The following is a 20,425-nucleotide window of genomic DNA, read 5'->3' on the forward strand; positions in this document are numbered from 1 at the left end:
CCTGGTTAAGCAATTACAACACCACAGTTCAGAGAAGCATTCAGTGGCAATCCCATTTTTCTGACATTGAAACCAAAGGAAGGCTTTGGAGCACCTTCCACATGAGCAATTAGAGAAGGTAAATGTAGCAGCTTTTGAGTTTCCCAACCAGTCCCTGACCACCTTCTGAGCTAACCCAAACACACGTGGAACCATAGCTGTACAGGTTCATGGATGCTCTTAAGAACTAATACTGTCCTTAATCATGATAAAACATTTTAATTTTAAATTTAGAGCCTTCACCTGACAATAACAGCATCCTGAATATGCTGTGCTTTTTAAAATGCACTGAATGCTCAGACTTCAGTAAAAAAGCTTTATTTTCAATACAAAAGTGCCAAAATATTCACCAACATTGTAATCTATTCAGAAACCAGCTTACTCTAGTAATCAAAACTGCAAGTATCTTTATTCACATTTTTAAATCAAATTCCTTTCACACGTTTCCACAATAACCCGAGTCCCTTGAAAGTGGGAAATTTGCATTTCGATTGGCTGCTGTAGTCCATATGTCCAAGTTCATGTAGGCACGGAAAGGGTTAAACCTCGGATAGTATTCCTGCTTACACATAACTGCCTGGTTCTCCACATGGGTTGAATGTTGAGTCGTGGCACTGACGGGGCAACAGCTTTCATAAGCATCACTCTGAGGTGCCCAGATGGAACCAAAAAGTCCAGACATTGGAGACAAGCTTCGGGTGCTTGAGAGGTAGGGCTGCAGAGCAAGATAAAACCAGCATGGGAAACTGCAACATGGACCATTTGCCAAAGAAAATCTGGAAAAGCTAAGTACTAAATGGGAAGGAGGAAGCAGCATTTATGCAGAAACTTAAGAAATGCACACGTAGAAAATTACACAGGAGTTTACAAAGAAATATGTCTGCCAAAAATATTACATCAGCATTAATTAGTGTGTGTGTGTGTGTGTTTAAAGGCCCTTCACTGAATGAAGCCACATGAGCTCCTGCCTGCATGGCACAGATAATTCTCTAACAACAATATACTACTCAGTTCTGGTTGGACTGTTGAGGAAAATAGAGGAGAAATAGAAGACACATAAAGATCACCATGCATACTTTGAGAGTTAAAATTAAAACAGAAGGACACCTAGAAATTACAAGGAAAGGGCTGAAGCATGTCTCAGTCCAGAAAGACTGGACTTTCTGCTGGGAGCAGAAAGGGATATTCAGTGTGAAAAATAAGACTATAATTGGGAGCTAGGGAATTTAGTTAGAAAATTCTGAAAGCTTATAAAGCACCTCCTGGAGGGCAAGATGTGTTAGTGTGCAAGGAAGTCTCTCAGCGAAGGTCATGGAAGTCTTGGGACTTTTAAAACTGAACGAAACATTGAAATGTATTGTGGAGAGAAGTTCACCAGGGAAATGAACTGAATTATCTAATGCATTTCCCAATCTCTACCTCCTGTATTTTCTGGCATTCCTGAATAAAATATGAAATAAAGCTATGTTTATTTTAGGAAAAAGTCTTCTACCAGTTTTGCCACTTTTTAGCACATAAGAATTTTCGTTTTTACAGTTGAAAATGTTTCTTGCTTCATTTGTTTAGTTTTATTCAAAATGAACCTACAGTAAATGAAAAAAAAAATCAAAATTCTAAAATAGAGGATTTTGAAACAGGAGCAGAAGAGAACACAGTTAAAATTAAACACCACCTTGAACTGAAGTTACTACACTGCACTATAGGATGACAAAAACATGGCTAGTCTGCAGTATAACAGGTAAAATTCAGGATTCTGCAATCTGCACAAATCCATCTTAAATCACTCGGATTTCCTACAAAAAAAACCAAAACTCTGTCAAAATCACTGAGAGCAGCTGTCCATTCAGCTCTTCAATTTTCAAATCTCTCTGGGTTTTGCTGTCAGCACTTTTTGGGTTTTACCCTCAACTGGACACACTGATTTTGATAGAAAAAACATCTCAGTAGACTACATAAGCCCAAAATATGTTTCCGTATGTAAAATGATTTTAGTCAATTTTCAGGCAAAAGAATCATCTTAAAACTTTGCAGACAAGGTCAGTAACATCCCTGTCAAACAGCTGGGAAAATCCTGGGCTACCAATGGCAGCATTAAACACATACATCAGGCTACTTAGAAGATTCATGAAGAATATGCAAGCAACAGGTAGGGAAAAGACAGGAACACAGTAGGAAGGCTTTCAAGGAGCATGCAAAACCAGTGCCTCACAGTGATAATACTCACTGTAGAGTTGACATAACTGGTAGGCTCCCAGGCAGGTGGCATATTGGGAGGAACATTCCAGGTGGAGGGACAGTTCTGGTCAATGAAGGCTGTATTCTGCAATGCTGCTGGGAAGCCACTGGGGTAGTTCATGTTTTCTGCAATTTATAAAATCAGGAAGACAAACTGAGGCTTTTGCAACATAAAACACTACAACATTTCAGGGAGGAATGCTGAATCTTCTTGAGAGTGAGCCAGTCTGGGACTGACCTAGTCCTTCAATGACTTCATGGAGCATCAGGGTAGCACAGCATCGAAGTGTATAAATTTCTGTCAACAGGACTACCACTCTGTATTAGAGACCCTCTAACAAACTGTTATCAGGAAGACAGAATAAAAGCTTGGCAATCCGTCTGCTGGAGAGCAGAGTCTTTATTAGACAGAATGAGCATGGTAGAACCTCCCCAGGACTCACCGCCAACATGTCTCAGCTCTAAGCACTCAAGGGATCAGCCTGGGATACTACAGTCTGACCTTTCATTATTACTTAGGTAGGTAATGCTACAGAATTCTAGAATGCTGCCAGTGTGCTTCCTTAGCCAAGAAACTAGCCTGGAAAGATTGGTCACAAGAGGCTTTGTATTTCACACACTGTAAGACAGAAGCCTGCCAGAGGGGAAACAAATAAGATTGTGCAAAAAGACGTGTAATACTGTAGGAACAAGCATTTCTCTCTATTCCCTCTGAGAGTACTGCATACTGCCTTTTCAGGCTTAATAACTCTTTACAAAGGCCAATCTTGTCATCCACCACATGCAGTCATTGTTTATTACTACAGAGCACTCAGCTGGAAAACATAAAGTCCACTTAAGTAATGAACACCTGTGTGTGTGTGTAGACCAGCTCAGCCCTTTGTTCCATAAAAGGAGAGAGGAAAATAACCATACTCTGTGATAATTAAGCTTTATTCTATCTTACCTTCTGGGAAAGCACCATATTCATTCATCTCTAGTGGACAATACATATTGGAAAACTGGCTGTCACAAGCTGCATTCCAGTCAATGAAGCTGTCTCAAGAAAAATCTTTAGTCAGAAACAATTTGCAGAATTTCTGAAAGTTATTTAGAAATACTTATTTAATGTAAAGCTGTTGGATGAAAAATGCCTGTAACTGATCATGAGGCTTTTCACATTCCACTTGTCAATTTTGCCAGTATCTACTCTGTGCCACTACATAATCACAGCAATTTCTCTCACAGAGCTCTTTTCCCTCTGAGAAAATGAACTTGTAATAATGCTACCAGGATCCTACAATGCCTAGCAGGGTTCAGCTTTCTTCCCTATAACAAGAAAATAACTGTACTTCTTCCCCACAATCATGGATAACGTGATTTGAGGTAGCAGAAGACACAATACATTTGAATACTTGAGAATAGCAATTAAAACAGAGACTTCTATTTTCCCAACCAAATGTGCTGAAGTCCTGTGAAACAGTGCATTTTCTAAGCTACATTAGATTTCTAGGGGTAATACTTCTTTAATTGAAATTATTTCAGAATTTCAAGATTTTTTCAGAAGTAATTCCTGAAGACATGTCAGTAGTAAAACAAGCCTGCTATGCAGCAAGTTCGAAGTAGTCTGACTCTTAATCCAGTCTGCACAAGAAGGGCATATAAAAAGATCTCACATGAAGCTGCCCTACTTTAATTTTACTACTCACACAAGCAGCTATATTAAGTACTAAACATCAATAAATAATTGTATGGATGTGCAGGCATTTTTGCATGTGAAGTCCAAATCAAGATAGGTGTATGAAAGCAGTCACAGAATGGGCAAGGCTGGAAGGGACCACAGCGGGTCATCTGGTCCAGCCCCCCCCGCTTAAGGAGGGCCATCCCAGAGTACGTGGCACAGGATTGTGTCCAGACAGTTCTTGAATATCTTCAGTGAGTGAGACTCCACAACCTCTCTGGACCATCTATTCTGGTGCATTGTCACCTGCATAGTAAAGAAGTTCTTCCTCATATTCAGGTACAATTCCCTGTGCATCAGTTTCTGCCTACTGCCTCTTGTCCTATTGCTTAGCACCACTGAGCAGAGCCTGGCTCCATCCTCTTGACACCCTCCCTGCAGATACTGACAGACATTGATGAAGTCGCCTCTCAGCCTTTTCTTCTTGAGGCTGAACAGGCCCAGCTCCTTCAGCCTTTCCTTGTAAGAGATGTTCCAAACCGTTAAACAACTTTGTAGCTCTTTGCTGGAAGTGCTCCAGGAGCTCCCTATCTCTGTTGCACTGACTGTGGAGTCCAGAACTGGACACAGCGCTCCAGACGTGTCTCACCAGGGCGAAGCAGAGGAACAGCATCACCTCCCTTGCCATGCTGGCATTGTGGTACCCCAGGATACCACAGACCTTCGTGGCCACGAGGACACTGCTGGCTCAGAGACACCTTGTTGTGCACCAGGACGCCCAGGTCTTTCTCCCATTATTTTGGATGATAGGATACAACTTGAAGAACTGGCCATATTTCACTGCTATGTGGTGGCAGAGTATTTCTGCTCACTAGTTTGTGCACATCTTTCATTACTAAAATTTGCTGTGTGAGCAGTGTAAAATACAAGAATGAATCAAGTTCATTACTACAGGAAGATCAACCCAAATATACACAGAGCTTGAAACATACCAACTTGTATCCCTAAACCACCTTTATACTGGAGTATTTGTCTTTATAAAAATGTCTGTTCTTGCCATTTAACACAAGTACACACTGCATAACACACCATGTGGCATACACAAGCTATGCATTTAGCAAGAGGGCAACAGATTTCAAAGCCAGGCCCTCTGCCTGCAAAAGAAGTAAAAGGAATTAATAGCTTTCCAAAAAGTATTTAAATAAACTTGAAAAAAGTTCTAGAATATCTATACATGAACAGAGACAGCAGTGCATTTGTCTTAGCAAAATTAATCATGATATACTCATGGAAGAGTATTAACAACTAGAACTAAGATTCAAGTGGCAGAAAGACTTATTTTAACTATCATCTGCCTTTACAAGTATTCTGAGCCAAGTACAGTCCTCTGCATTATAGAAGCCTGAACAAAGCATTGTCTGTACTTTTTACACAAAACATAACTTGCCTGTTGTGGACAGAGGGGGTTTCTTGGATCATGCATGGTATATTATTCTCAAGATTGTAGTTCAAACTGTTTGTCATGCAGACTGGCTGGGCAGGCCACACGTCTCCTGCTGGGTAAAGACCTAAAAAAAGGAAAGGGGAGTGAAATGCAAACAGCAAGGAGACTGCAGATTCTGTCACACTGACACTTTATTCTCAAATCCCAAATAAGGACTGTCTACTAGAGGAAAACAAAATCAAAGTTACTAAGCAAGTTTTTTTGTGATGAGGGCCTGTCTTTAAAATGCATCTCAACATTTCTATTTTTTAAAAAGGATATATATATAAGACTTGAACTGAGAAACTGGAATTCAACAAAAAGGGGCAAGAAATTCCTACTGAGGGTCCTTAAGTGTTCAGCTGCCAGTGCCAAGGTGGCACACTTCCACAGAGCAGGACAGATAGCAGGGATGCAATCCCCACTGGCCTCCTTGTCCCCACCCCTCAGTCAGTAACCATCTCTGAAATCCAACTATACAAATACAGCAGGAACAGGATCAGGTTTCTAACAGACTGGAGCCATTCCCAACCAGACAATTTGTGAACTCATTAAATACTGTATTTAGCCTCTAGGCCAGATACTCATTGTGCTGCTCTTCATGGACTGATTGTCCTCACTGCCCACAGATACTTGGTTCCTATCAACTATATGAGAACTGGCCGCTGGAGAAAAGAAAAAGTTCAAATTATCAATGTCCATGAGAGAATAGTTGCAAAGTTAGCTCTATTTCATAATTTCACATGATACATATTAATACCATGTAAGAAGGTTAATCAGCATTTGTATCCTATCAGCAGAAGGGAAGGGAATGCCGCTGCCCAAAGAACCATGTGTTCTGACCAGCTTTCAAACTCCACCTCACTATGCAGTATGATGACTTTTATGAATTCCACTCAAAAACCTACTATTACTTCCCTCTGAGATACAAACAACGAAAGAAAAAATTTAACAGTGCTATTTGTTGGGTTCCTGGGGTAATTTTTTTCTCATACCTTATATTTACATATATACGTACACAAACAATGGGATGGGACTGCTGGAGCAGCTGTCTCAAAGCTTTATTCCATCACAACCATCAGCCTCATTTTACAGAGCCAATCAAGGGAGAGGGAAACAGCTTCAGCTGCTTACAACAGCAGACGAAGTTCTCTTTGTTACAAAGTCTTTTAACAACTTTCTAGCCAACAGCATAATATTAAAAACTGACAAGCATTTGCATAGGCCAATTAATAAAGCTGCACATACATCTTGCTTTGAAAAATGCTTGCTTGTAATAGCTTAAATAAATTGTTAAGCTTAAATACTTCTACTATCTTACTTATTTTCCTAACGCCTATCTCTACACAGCTCATAGTCCTATTGTTTCTTGTCCTTGCATCGTCAGCATTCTTGCATTTCTCCATCCTGAGATTTGCTTTCACAGAGTTTTCTGAGAATCTTGTACCTTTTATATTTCCCACAGCTACACAACCTCACTCGTTACTTTCAAAGAGAGCAAGTCCCAACTGTAGAAATTTAGAGAGAAAAACAGTTATGTTTGATTTGATGTCAAGCTTCACTTTAACACAGCAAGCAGTGCTCTTGATCTCCTCAGCTGCATTGCTTCTGGACATTAATCTGCGCAAAGCATGAAGATGAAAAAAAGAAAGAATACCTAGAACATGAGTTTAAAGCTAAATGTTACCTTTACACAGAGAAGGTGCAGCAAAAATCATCAAGGTTATAAGCAAAAACTGTCAAGGTTTTAAGCCTTCATTTGCTAACTTTGCATCTAACTTGCTTAGAATCAAGTTAAGTTTTAGTAATAATGTGTCTATCAAGTTGGCACATGCACATTATTAGGAACATCACTAAAACTGCTTGACAAAGTGTGAAGAAAAACAGCTTCAGTTGTTAATACTGACCTTTATTTTTGTCAGGATCTGCAGTTATGTCAGTGAAATTGGGACATAAGGTTTCAGGATACTGGGGGATGCTGTTTATGTCTCTGCTGAATGAAAAGAAATTTTAATTTATTAAGTCTCGTAATCCAAGCTATTTCAAAGGAAATATATAGGGATGGAAAAAATATTCTATTGACTATCATGATTGCTATTGCTTTCCCACTGTCTTGGTTTTTCCTATTTCTGAATTATCACTGTGCATTTTTTTAAAGTTTTTTTTTCCAAATAAAAGCCAGCTAATTATCACACATGCAAAATGAATAAAATTAATACATCTTAATTAGCCCATTTTTATTATCCAAGTATCAACCTATTGCAAATCAATTCAACAGCTCTTCTCTAAAACTGGAAAACAAGCTATAGTTCATGAAGATCAGTAGGACATCTTATTACGTTTAAACAACTTTCAGGTAAATTTACTTTTATGTCTAGAAGACACAGACCCACATAAGCATGAATCTGATATTCATCAAAACTCATTCAAGAAACTAGTCAAAATTAATAAAAGGAAACATTTTCAAGCATCAGAATCCCAAAGGAAAATGATTGGATTATTTCTCCTAGTGAAACAGAGTGATGAATGAGAACTGAAATGAGGATTCATAGTAATAAAAATGGTAGATGCTATCTCTACTGCAATAAAGAGGGAGAAAAGAATGTGGGGGAGGGAGGAATCAATTTTCATGCCATATATACTAGGAGAACACTATTCCCATCAAAAGAATAACATCAACTTGAAAGTCTTATTCCCACCTTTTTCAAAAACCACAACTACTTCAACACAACTAAGCAGGAATGGAAATGTAGTAAGTTGCTGGGATCTGGAAGAAGTGAAAATGGAAAACCAATTTCCATTTTTTTTTTCCATTTGGAAGCTTTTGTTCTGCTTCTGCAGCACAATCAATTTTGCTTATATCTTTTTATGTACTGAAGAACATTCTTCTTCCAACTAGTAAGTACAATGAGGTGATCATAAAAAATTACAAGATAACAGGTAGGTATTATTTATCAAACTGAGACAAGACTTCAAGTTGGTGTTTTCTTTAATGACTTATGGCTGTAAATTCAAATGTTACCTGGTATTGCAGATGTTATGAGACAGATTTAGAGTGACAGGAGTTTCAGATGGAAAATCATTTTGTGAAACGTTCTCTCCTAAAGAAAAGAGTGACTGTGAAAATCAAAGATCCTTAAAAAAAGAAGACTGTACAGAATATACATACACATGAATAGAATCATCAGTGGTGTTTTCTCTCACAATGGATTGTCACTAACTGCATCAATTTCAAGGCATGCTACCTAGGTCCACCGTCTTAACATGTATTTTATGATTTAGAAGCGATTACCACAGTCTTAATGGAGAGTTTACTACCAAATTAAGTCTGAATTTAAAATTACTCATTTTGTGTTTTGTAAGAGGCATTATAATTTGAACAAACAGGAAAGCCATATACACATGATTTGTTATCTATTAGATCACAGGTTCAGACAGATCACACACTATCTTCCAGTAATGTAAAGTTTTATACATACACAAATACACATGGAAGTTTCTGCATATTTTTAAGTAATTCAAAACATCTTTTTGCAGGTACCCAAAGCTGGTTTTGCTGGGGTCACTTCAGCACTTTCAAATTTACTTCTTGGGCTACATCACTCTAGATAATTATGGCAGTGACTTTCAACTGCTTCAGTGATATTCAGGTATTCAAGAATTGCAGTAATGAACCACAGCTCCCATTTCTCATATTAGTCAAGTGGCTCAGGTGTTCTGGCTACTTATGCCTCAAATACACCTATCCGAACCCAGCATCCTGAGATCTGAACTGCTTTCACACATTCCTCATTTGTGCACTACTTAGTTTTAATGTTTAAAAACAACAAATAATGTAATGAAACAAATTCAAAGGCAGAAATTGCTTTGTCGACTGACTCTCAGTTTTCCCATCTTTCCATGACAACTAACTGTGCATATTGCTCATTGAGGAGCCCGAAAGTCATCTTCATCTCCACGAAACGTGTGGTATTTCTTGTCAAATACAAAGTTCCTTACATCTCTCCTTGTGTATCTAAAAGGTGCTCTAAAAAAGACAAGTTACGTGTCCCACAACTTGGCAGGCCTTTCCATTCAGCAGGAAGGCTAAAACTCTGTCCACTGCTGTGAAGAGGTGCTGTTTGCAAAACTTACTGGATGGAAGAAAATGCCTGGTAGTTATCATTGGCTTTTTATCTCCATCTGAACTGCTGGTACTGCTCCAGCTACCCCAGCTCCCACGACTTGCACGAACACTTCCTGACGAACTTCCACAATCTGAGCTTGAATCAGAACAAAACTTCTCCAAACACTTCTTTCTGGACCGCTGATAAAAGTTCTCTAAAGAAGCTGGGAAAAACAAAAAAACAACACAACATTTAAGAAAGTTTTGTCAGGGAAAAGTAATCTAAATCACGAATTTATATGGATTGTCTGAATTTACTGATGAGTGAGACAATAATATTTACTGATAGCTTCAGTAACTAAATCAGCCCCTAACACAAGGAGCTTCCAACCCACATGATATCCCAGTAAAATGAATGCAAGTGAGGATACAGTGCTGCTACAGGTAATAGGTTGAAAGAGGAAGTGCACACTGTCCTTTGAAATACATACTTACTACTCCAAACACATCCTGTCTGTAGGCCAGGATACAACATGCATATTAAGAGAAAGGAGAAAATGTTGCAAGTAATTAATTCGTAAGTGATAGATTCTCTTTTCTTATTATCTCATGAGAGATACAAAGGACAATCCTATAGAGATTGATATACTTCTTCAAATCTCCTCTTCCCTGAAGTCAGGGAGAACAGATGATTAAAATCCTGATGGAAAGGAAGGAAACAGGTACCCAAGCTAGTGGTGTTTTTTAAAAGTCATACAGTTGCTTTAGTTAATACTGACTTTCTTTTATAAACAAAAGCAGACTATCAGTCTGTCTTTTCTTCACCAAGAACTGATGGATCATTGTTTCAGACTGATTAATTTTCTGGTTTGCACCACCAGCCAACCCAATAGAGAAATATGCAGAGCCCTTCAGAAGTGAGCAGCTATTATTTCAGGCACTGCATCATACAAGTCCTGTCACCTTTGCATCACGGTTCAAAATGGAGAAAAGTGCAGATCTCTCAAGTAAGGAGTACTCTACTGCCACAAAATCCACATTGTGTTTCTTTCCCTATTTTAAGACAATTAAGATTGCATACCTGTTTCTCCCTGTATGGACAAGCTCCCAGCTTTTTGGTCTGCTTTACAATTTTCCCCGTTACTTTGCGCACACCAGGCTCTCATTCCAATACTCGCTCTCAGATCCGGCCTTTCAAATTCACTGCTCATGTGCTTCAACTCACTCTGCTCAGGGACCCTAACAGAACCACACCCCAAAAAACATGTTTGCATTTTACATTTCATCTGCGTTTTTCCTTTTCAGGCATCAAACACTTCAACTCACACAGCTATTGAGGAAAACTGCAGGGGAAGCAACAGGTTTGGGAATCTTATTCCCCAACTTTACAGAAACCTAAAAAAACCTTCCCCAGAATGCAATATCCTACCACACAGACTACTAATTCTTAGGGGGAGAGGCAAAATGACATGCATATTTAACTCCATTCTCTAATGCACTTGGCAGAAGGCAATCAGATGTTACAGTGATAAGCACAGTCAAGCAGTATACAAAGATCTAGATATACAGAAAAAGGTGCCCTGGGTTCATTTCACTGGCATAAATATAACTACAGTAAAATCACATCCAAAGCAATCTTAAATTTTTGCTAGTAAAAGTGAAATTAATGTCTGCATCCAATATCATAATCAGAGTATTAAGGAAAAATTATTAAAAGTCAGCTATCAAATTTCTGCAGAAACGGAATGATTCCGTCTTAACTCAGAAAGTAGCAACTGTTGAATTGGTTCAAGGAACAGACACTGAATTTCAGTACTTCACTGCTTGTTTTTTATCCTTCCTACCTACAAAGGTGGGCATCCAGCGAAGATTTGCACATGTACTGACTTCCCACAAAATGAACAGAAATTTGTGTACAATGAGTTGTAACAGCCCTTTGGGATTTACAATCTCCTTTTAAAATCCACTGACCTCAACAGAAGCACTTGCAATAAAAATTAAGTCTGTGAACTCTTTGCAGGATTGTGACCTTATTTCAAAGGGCTGGAGAAGGAGTAGGATTCTCTCCTCAGAAGTGTTTCTATTCTAATAGCAGTTTGTAACTAGTATTTTTCAATAATCCAAACAACTTAAATCTAAAATGTATCAAAAATATTTAAAAGTAATTTACAACTGACTTTAAAATGCATTAAAACAATTCTCAGGGGAAAAAAAGTAACTTTCCAGAGTGCTCACTCAATAATCTTTTTGAATCTAATGCTGCTCTAGTTTTTTTAATCATTACAGCAAAAATGCAAGCTGCTCATTTCTACACAAGTAGGCTGCAAGTCTCATTTCTACACATTTCTCTTCCAAAATTAGTAGAGCACAACATTTCCCCAGTTACTCAATATAGCAGATGACTCTCCTGAAGGTGGAATCAATTCAAGAATTTAATTTTCCTTTTTTCATTGAAGAGAATATACGACTAGAACTTCTCCACACAACAGACAAGGGGAAGGAAGCTAGCCATCTGAACTTCAGAGACAGCACAATCCAGTCTCTAACAGAGTTACCACTGCTATGCATAATAGGCTACATCTATATACATGCAGATTTCAAATGGAATATTTTAAAATTTTTTGCTTTGCTGGTGACACTTAGTACTGCACATTCCTAAAAATAAATGCTCGGGCCAGAATTAAAGTGTGTTTATTTAAATAGATAAAGCAATCCTGCCTAATGTACTACGTAAAACCTGCAGAAACATTACAGCAACTCCGGGTTTCTTCATGATTTGGTGAGGTAATACATACCTTGTAGATATATTTACATTCTTCTTCTTATTTTTTCTAGATGTTCTATTTCTATTCCAATTCGTATTTGGCACATTTCCTTCCTTTTGCTCCTGAGGTTTCTTCTTCCTATATGCATCTTCTTGCTAAAGGCAAAAATACAAGCTGAGACAATATATACATTATAAAATGAACTTAACTTAGTCAATGAACTCCATTAGATTTTTCTAATTAAATTTCTCTGGACAAAATTACCTGACTCAAATGCATAGTTACTTCATGATTTTTGTCCTTTCCACAGCACATCCTCTTTCCAGCACCATCAATTAAACCAGCCTTTCCAAGACTCTGTCCACAATGACAGCAAGAGATGGTGAGAGAGAACTTTTTGAATTCCCCAACTTAGCATTTTCCCTGTCCAGCATCTAGCTGTTGACTTTCAGGGAAATTAAAAAATGGAGGGAGAAAAAGTTAAAGCAGTCAATTAGATTCCCAGTGTGCTAAAAACAAAAAACATCTGCCAGATTTATGATCATGTGGTGTGCAAGCTCAGTCCAATAAATCCACCCTTTCCTCAGCAGCTGGAGAGTGTGGGAGAAGGAATTAATTTGAATTACAGCTGAGGAAATTATGGAGTAAGTTACCAACAAATACTAGTCATTTCCAAAACTGCAAGAAAAAAACTGAGCACCATAAGCCACACATGGAAAGAAGTTTTTAACAGTTCCCAGAGCACAGACCATGTATTTTCTGACATATTCTCCAAGCAATGTAAGCAATTCTTATTACATCATTTTGCCATGGGATTTCTATCCAGTAGACAGAATACAAACACAATCCAGATTCTTAGGTTTACTAATTGTCTGATTAAGTTCTTTTAGTGTTTTATGCTGCCTGCAACAAATGTACAGTCTGATGTGTTTATCATACTCAGAAACCAGGGGTGAAGAATGATCCTTCTCAGCAACTTCACAATCTGCTGAAGCACTTCTGACCTGCTGTACTCTCAAATACAAGTTTCTGATGCAAAGCCCCAGGAGATCAGGCCTGCAAACGAAGGCTGATATGCCCACCTCCCCTCCAGAGAATATTCCCACATCATTAGTGTGGCTGACAGTTGGCATTAGATTCCACTACACTTGTGCCTGCTCTGACAGTAACAATCTCTGGCTGTGATACAGCTGATTTGATTTTTACCAAAACTGTTCACCATTTCAAAAAGCAGCATTAATACACAACGGATGTGGGACAGCACATCTGCATACCTCCTCATTCACTCATACTGTACTGATTTACAGTATTTCAGATCTGTGACTCTACATAGCACTCCCTACATGGGTATATATACATACATAAACTATAAAAATATAATTTTAAATTCAAAAAGCAGAAAGATCACAATACAAACCTCAGAAGAAATAATCTCTTTTGCACAGCATGGAGTCTCCTCCTTAGGTCCCATATTAATCTTTTTCTCTGTGGAAGGCTTTAAGTTGATCTGCTTTTTTAAAGTCTCACAGTTTTCTGTTTCATTCCCGAGAGGCACTTGCTGGCTATTCCCTACAATTAAACAATAACACTACTTTGCATGGGAAGAGAAGAGGCTCCCAGTCATAACCATATAACTTTCTTTAAAAACAGCCTTGTGCTGCTTTCCAAAACACTAGAAGACTAACATCTAGGCTCATGATACTGAAAATTTCAAAATCAAAAGCTAATACTGTGTAAAAATTCTTACAGCAGTTACAAAAAGTAGCTTTGTGTTGGTTCATGGTCATGAGCACACCACACTCCGTGCATGCACAGATTACCCAAGTCCTGCTCATCTCATCTGAATTTGAGCTACATGGGGTTCAGCCATGGGTCTGTAAGGTAGAGTCTGAAGCTAGAGAATACTGGGCTAAAAAACAGAAAAAACCCCTGCAAGCTGAGTGGGGAGAAAAAAACCAGCCTTTACTTGGTGCTTGACACCTATGTTCTCTGCATTCACTATGAAGACAAAGGGAAGTCATCCTTTCTTTAGCATGGGTTCCACATTAAAAATGCTTTTACTTGAGAGGTATCTAAGGAAGAATTATTTTGCTATAAGAGTCCAAAAGATGAAAGCTTCAAGAAGAAGCCTGCCTCAACAACTAGCTGAGTTCCTCAGCTGAGTCACATTCCTCTGTCTGGGCCAGGACCGGACACCACAGAATTAACTTTGCCTCTGATGGGTTCCAGGTATCTTGGAGATCTGCACTATATCCACAGTGATCCGTTGCCGAGGCTCTCAGCTGCTCTGCATGAGAAATGTCATCACTTACTGAACTGAACTGGCCTTAACAACTGGGAAGGGCACACCCAAACACTTTTACAGTTACCTACCAACCAACTACAATATCCCAGCTCTGAGACAGACACAATCTCCCCTCTGGATCAGGCAGCCATAAGGACTGCAAAAGGAGCACGTGTGAATGAAACAGAGCTCTCAAGAATGATCTGTAGCTCTCCAGCATGCAAACATGTGAGTACCCAAGGTTGTGAACTCCGTTTGCACAAAACCAGGCCTGTAACTATAATCAATATACAAACACTGCAACATGGTACTTTTTAGACTTAATAAATTCTACTAAACGTCTTGAAACACAGAAATACTCACATGCCTGATAGTGCAGAAAACTACAACTGCTAATAGACAACAAGGGAGAGATTACCTTTAGTGCTTTACCACTGAGTTTACTGAATGATCTAATTCAAAGCAAAGAATAAGGAACAGTGCATTTTAGGAGCATATGAAGAACTCAAAATACCTTGTAAGAATGAGTAAAACCATCTTGCCTTCACCTGACATAGCACACTTGTACCTGATATAGCTCACTGATAATAAAACAAGAAGCAACGAACCCGTGGTAACAACTCCACAAGACAGCAAGGCCTGAAATCCCTCTCTGATGACGCACTCCCTAAATAAACTGCCACAGCTACAGCAAATACCAGTTTTCACCATTCAATTACTTTGCCTAGTGTCTCAGTAAAGCCAAGCTTCCAGAGGGATACATTCTCCTACCCTGCATTTGATTTCTCCCAGGTGTTCTTCTGCTGTTCTTAAAATTTTGAATTGTGAAGCTAAGAGGTAAGACCTCCCAGGCAGCTTAGCCCCACAGTTTCAAAAGAAGATAAAAAATACAGCTATGCAATTACTAAGGAAACAACTGATTTGCAGATTCCTACACAATAAAAGTTCACATTATCCTGATGTTAAGTTTTTGTTATTTTGTGTGGCTTTATCAAAGGAGTTCTGAATGTCTGCTTCTGAATGTGCTTGCTTAGTAATTCAAGCAAGTGATGTACCATATTTTCAGTGGACATGAAAACAGCAAACTGGGATCCTTCTGAATATCTGACAAGTGTAATTTGTGTCTTATTAAGCAGATCTATGACATCAATTATTTTAACAGTTAAAATGCTACGGTACCAAGCTTGAAGTCAAGCAAATTTATGATTTATGAAACAACTTCAAATGTAAGCTGCTACCTCAGGAATGTAAACAGACAAATCACAGTGAATGCATAAGAAATACCACACTCCTTTGTCCCATGCAAACGACAAAATCCCAATCACAGTGAACTCATCAGAAGATTTCTCTTAGTAATTCAGACTGATAGAATTTGAGAAAAAATTACCACAAATTTTCCTAGAAACTCCTTGAAGTTCTGGCTTTTGTTGGAGTGAATTTCTGGACAAGTGACTTTCAGGTAGCTTCTTGGACATCTTCACAGAACAGAACTCTTGTTCTTTGAGCTCAGCTAGATTTTCTGAAGCTTTAAGGTTAGTTTCCTTAGGAAACATACATGTTTGAAGATTTTCCTTCAGATCACATTCTGAAGAAGTATTTTTAATGAGAACTGCATTTTTCAGTGTACTTTCTTCCTTACCCACAAAGTCTTCTGGAAGAGTTAAATTACTGTTAACATGTATGCCATTTGCATATTTCAGAGTTACCCAGTTCTCACTGACATTATCAGTGCAAATGTCCTCCTTTGGTGCTGAGATCTGGTTCTCTGCAACCTGATTCTGTTTCTCATCAGCAGCTACAGTGGCACTGCCAGATGCTGTGCTTGGTTTCTGCTTACTGTAGTAAACAGAACATTTGTGTTTCTTCTGAGAGTGGCTGTAGGTCGCAGGACTTCTCTTTGCCGCACTCTGACTTCGGCTGGAAGAAGTGCCTACAGACAGGAAGCCCTTCCCTTTACCTTTATCTGAGGAACTATAGGAATCTATAAATGTCTTGCAGCTTCCCCTGGAGGAAAAAAAAAAGGGATTTTTTTTTCTTTACAAAGCCATTATGAATTGTTTTTTGAGGTACTGTTGTAAGAAAAGAAAGAGGGGCATATTCACAAGCCATGAAATTGCTTTAAGTCATCATCTCATCATACCAGCTAAGCACATTCTGATTTCAGTGAGAACTGAGCAAGACTTCTTAAGTACTTGCTCAGACTTCCCAACACACTTACATGTTCCAGTAAGTGCCTAACTGACCACTCAAGAGGGTCAGATTGAGAACCATCAATGTATTTTTCATTCTTTCCATGGCTGACATACGTCATGTATCCTTTATTTTCATCACACAATTTTTATCTTATGCATTACTGGCAATATTCAAGATTAATAAACCCATGAGTTCCTCCTTTCCTCCTGGACTGAGGTGGAAGTTTTCTAAAAGAGGCTGCTTAGAACACTGTCTCCTTTAAATCAACCCACAGCAATATCAGAATACAGACAGAAAGCATCATTCCACAATAAACAGGGCAGAAAAGAAGAAGAAAAAAAGTATTTTTACTTGTAGGAATCAGAGCTGATTATGTCAACGGAGTTGCTGTTCTGCTGCAGTGAAGCACTAGGATTTGGTCTCTGTCTTGATTTCATGAACTCTGCTAGAATATACTGGGCTTGCTGGAAGGCTATAAGAATCACTCCAAGCAGGGACAAACTGCCAAAGAAAACAACAGATACCAGTGTCTACAACTTTCAGGAATATTCAGTGAGTTTAAAAAGAGTTAAAAAGCTTCTAACAAGATACACTTTTCAAATATTTTGTTAGTAAATTCTAAGTAAAAAGACAAGAAATTAAAATACAGTTTTAAAAGTGATATTTGTAATAGTATTTTCTTTTGCTTTTGTTCGTTATAGCCCTTACTAGTTATTAGCTCCAGAAAATAATTCAGTCATGAACTTTACTAAGAAAAAAAAATAGAAAAAGTTCATTCTGAAAGAGATAATCCTCAATTTGAAGATAATTTAGAAGTAACTGTGTTGTAGTGAGTCTTACCTCATATCATAATATGATACCTATCAGCCTGCCATTCATTCATGATAGTCACTGTCATTAATTTGGTATGGATTAAATACTGTCTCTTTCTTTTCCTAGAGAAAATGCTGGCATAAAATGAACTACAAATGCCATCACACTTCTGAACTAAAAATGTAGATGCAAAATATCCTGTCTCCATAGTGTATTAATTGCATCAAACATACATGGATCAAAGCAAAAATCTTTCTAATTCATCAAACCACCTTCTCAATAATACAGCGTAAATTTTGTTAACAGGACAATAGAATGAAAAATTCCTGTCTTTTCAGATACCTGTAGTCTTTTTCTGTTGTATCGAGAACCAGGCAAAGTGGTCACCACTGCTGCTTCATTTGTGCCCTGTTTTCACGTGTCCAAACCACGCAAGCAGCAGCACAGTGTACATGGAGATTTCAGTCAGGGATGCATCAACACATGTGTGTTTTCACCATGACATTTACATACACTGCATCTTGCAGAAACTCTGGGGTGCTGTGAGGAAAGTCTTACCTTACAAAGAGGACAGTGAGCCTCCAGAAAGACACTTCCCAGCTGGGTCCTGGCAGCACATCTGCACACAGTGGTAACAGATGGTGAGGGAGAGTCACGTTGAGCGTGAAGTGGAACTCCAAATCGGCAGCAGTCACTAGTGTGAGCTCACGAATTACCCATGAAGATGTAAAGTCAGGAGTGAATCTGTCACAAAAAACATAGATGGTGTTACTTTTTCACTGTTGGGCTGAATTTTATTTTCCGAAGTCACACTGGTACAAAAAATACAAATATTATGATGACAACAACAATAATAAGTATGAAAACTAATTTAATAATATTTACCAATAATTTAACAGTATTATTAAAATTACTAAAATATTGCAACATTATTAGTATGAATAATTAATTTATTCATCTAATAATAGCACTTCAGTTACATGAAATAATATGATTAATATTTTTTAAACCACAGTAAAATAAAGTGTCTGCTGTCTGCTTACACTGTGCAGGTGGCACTGTTAGGTCATCCTAAATTGGCCAAGTGTGTGGGTTTGTTGTGACTCTTCACAATACTTTTATTACTGTACATTTTCCTTTTATCAAGGAAATGGCACATGATCAACTCAGGTTAATCAACAAAAGCACAGCTGTCCAGCATGATTTCAGAAAGTGACAGGTACTAAGGCACAAAGCTGGAAATATGCAGAAAGCAGAAGAAACACCTGATCTGTCTTTTCTTCCACTTCCCTGACCCATCTCATTATTCTACTTGATTTCTATAAGGTATATCTTGCCTTTCCAATCAGGAGAGGTGAAATTTATTGTATGGGAAAACACAGTTACTTTAATACAGTAACATTAGCTTTACTTTGTTTAAGTCACAGTATCTTTCACTCAATAAGAGTGTAAAAAGAATCCGTTTTAGACAATGTGCAATGTTGGGAAAACATGGCTAGATTGTGATCAGGCTACTTGAAACAAGCTTAGAGAATAACAAGCAAATAAAAAATTGTGGCAAGTCTTTTGTTTTAATTTATTACTTCCTTACGCACTAATACAATCATGTATGCTGCTTTTAAAAATAACGGGTCATATAAAGAATCAGTATTATATTATCTGTTTATTAATGTTATCCTGAGGGAAACACTTAACTAAATTTCTAGTCAAAATTTTGTGTGTAGTATGCTATTGGAGTGCCTGTTTCTGAAATTAATTATTTCAAATTTCCACTTCAGTTATTTTGTCAACAAATTTGTCAGTGCTTACACAATGCTGATTTCTCGTGATGAATTCTGAGCCAGGAAAAATTCCTGACAGTCTAACACTTCAAATCCATATCCTTGGCAACTGTAACCATTGATTTTCATTGATGAAATTGTTATAGGAAGAGGCCCAATATTCTCTACTTTGAAGTTCTTCGTAATGGATAGAATTTTCTTGCTGTCTTTAAGTTCTTAAAAGAAAAAAAAAAAGAGAGCAATTATTTTACAGTTCATAAAATTATTTTATTACATTAAAAAATAAATTGCAATTTTTACTTACAATTGAATTTTTAAAAAAAGTGACCAAGATTTAATACAGATTGTGCTGCAGTAGCGTATTTGTAAAACTTTTAACTATTTTCAGTCAGAATTTTGACAAAACAGAATCTACACTTCACATGGCCACGCTCTTCAGCTTCTACCATTCTGTTTATGTAACATTATTGTTCTGTACCAGTACCAGTGCAGAGCAAAGCAGCCAGCTGCACAATGAGAGACCTGCATCTCCTTACTCACGTCGTCTGCAGTCCATTAATGTAGCTTCTGGCACCTTAAATCGAAGGGATCCTCCTGCACCAGGAAGTCTTCCCCCTACTTTCAGCAATTCTTTGGCTCCAAAGCCTTCTACATTGACTGCATCCAGGATGGTTAGGTTGTTTCTGCCATAATATAGAAATCAAGCAATCAGCCACTAGAGCATAAACTAAGTTTGCAAAATTATGGCTTTGCTCTCCAGGTGCTAAACCAAGACAAGTGTTTCAGTAACAGAATCAGTGGCCAAACCTGGACAGGTTTCCCCTAAACAGAAACAAGGTAATTCCAGAACCAGCCACTAGTGAATTTCACACAGTGAAGAAGCAAGTTTAATGACTAGTTCCACTAGGTAACAACTGTGCCACCTAGTCAAAATGGTTGCTTCTTCAATAAACTCCCTTTTCCTACACAGGTAACCAATGTTTGGCTGCATAAAAGACTCATTGGATCCATAACTCCTACCATTATGAAGTCAGGCTGAAAATAGCAAAGCCACGCAATGTGTTTCT

At 38.1% G+C, this 20,425-nt stretch overlaps 1 protein-coding gene across 11 annotated transcripts in view; it reads right to left on the minus strand.

Moving 5' to 3' along the window:
• Window positions 1–341: 341 nt before the first annotated feature.
• TMEM131L (transmembrane 131 like) overlaps window positions 342–20,425 on the minus strand; it is a 74,690-nt gene continuing 54,606 nt past the window's right edge. For 6 of the 11 annotated variants that reach the window (XM_062492883.1, XM_062492882.1, XM_062492889.1 and 3 more), the window contains 16 exons: window positions 19,899–20,041; window positions 19,387–19,573; window positions 18,136–18,321; window positions 17,116–17,265; window positions 15,959–16,575; window positions 13,705–13,856; window positions 12,552–12,644; window positions 12,318–12,442; window positions 10,604–10,761; window positions 9,552–9,746; window positions 8,440–8,518; window positions 7,325–7,410; window positions 5,382–5,502; window positions 3,221–3,309; window positions 2,264–2,400; window positions 342–754 (listed from right to left, as the gene is read on the minus strand). In XM_062492883.1, the coding sequence (XP_062348867.1) occupies window positions 476–754; window positions 2,264–2,400; window positions 3,221–3,309; window positions 5,382–5,502; window positions 7,325–7,410; window positions 8,440–8,518; window positions 9,552–9,746; window positions 10,604–10,761; window positions 12,318–12,442; window positions 12,552–12,644; window positions 13,705–13,856; window positions 15,959–16,575; window positions 17,116–17,265; window positions 18,136–18,321; window positions 19,387–19,573; window positions 19,899–20,041 (2,797 nt within the window). In that variant the 3' untranslated portion in view covers window positions 342–475. Of the gene's footprint in view, window positions 755–2,263; window positions 2,401–3,220; window positions 3,310–5,381; window positions 5,503–7,324; window positions 7,411–8,439; window positions 8,519–9,551; window positions 9,747–10,603; window positions 10,762–12,317; window positions 12,443–12,551; window positions 12,645–13,704; window positions 13,857–15,958; window positions 16,576–17,115; window positions 17,266–18,135; window positions 18,322–19,386; window positions 19,574–19,898; window positions 20,042–20,425 lie in introns of those variants that run through there. The other 5 variants (XM_062492885.1, XM_062492887.1, XM_062492886.1 and 2 more) reach the window with 5 other exon arrangements.

This window comes from Cinclus cinclus, chromosome 5 (assembly GCF_963662255.1).
Source record: "Cinclus cinclus chromosome 5, bCinCin1.1, whole genome shotgun sequence".
Lineage (NCBI taxonomy): Eukaryota > Metazoa > Chordata > Aves > Passeriformes > Cinclidae > Cinclus > Cinclus cinclus.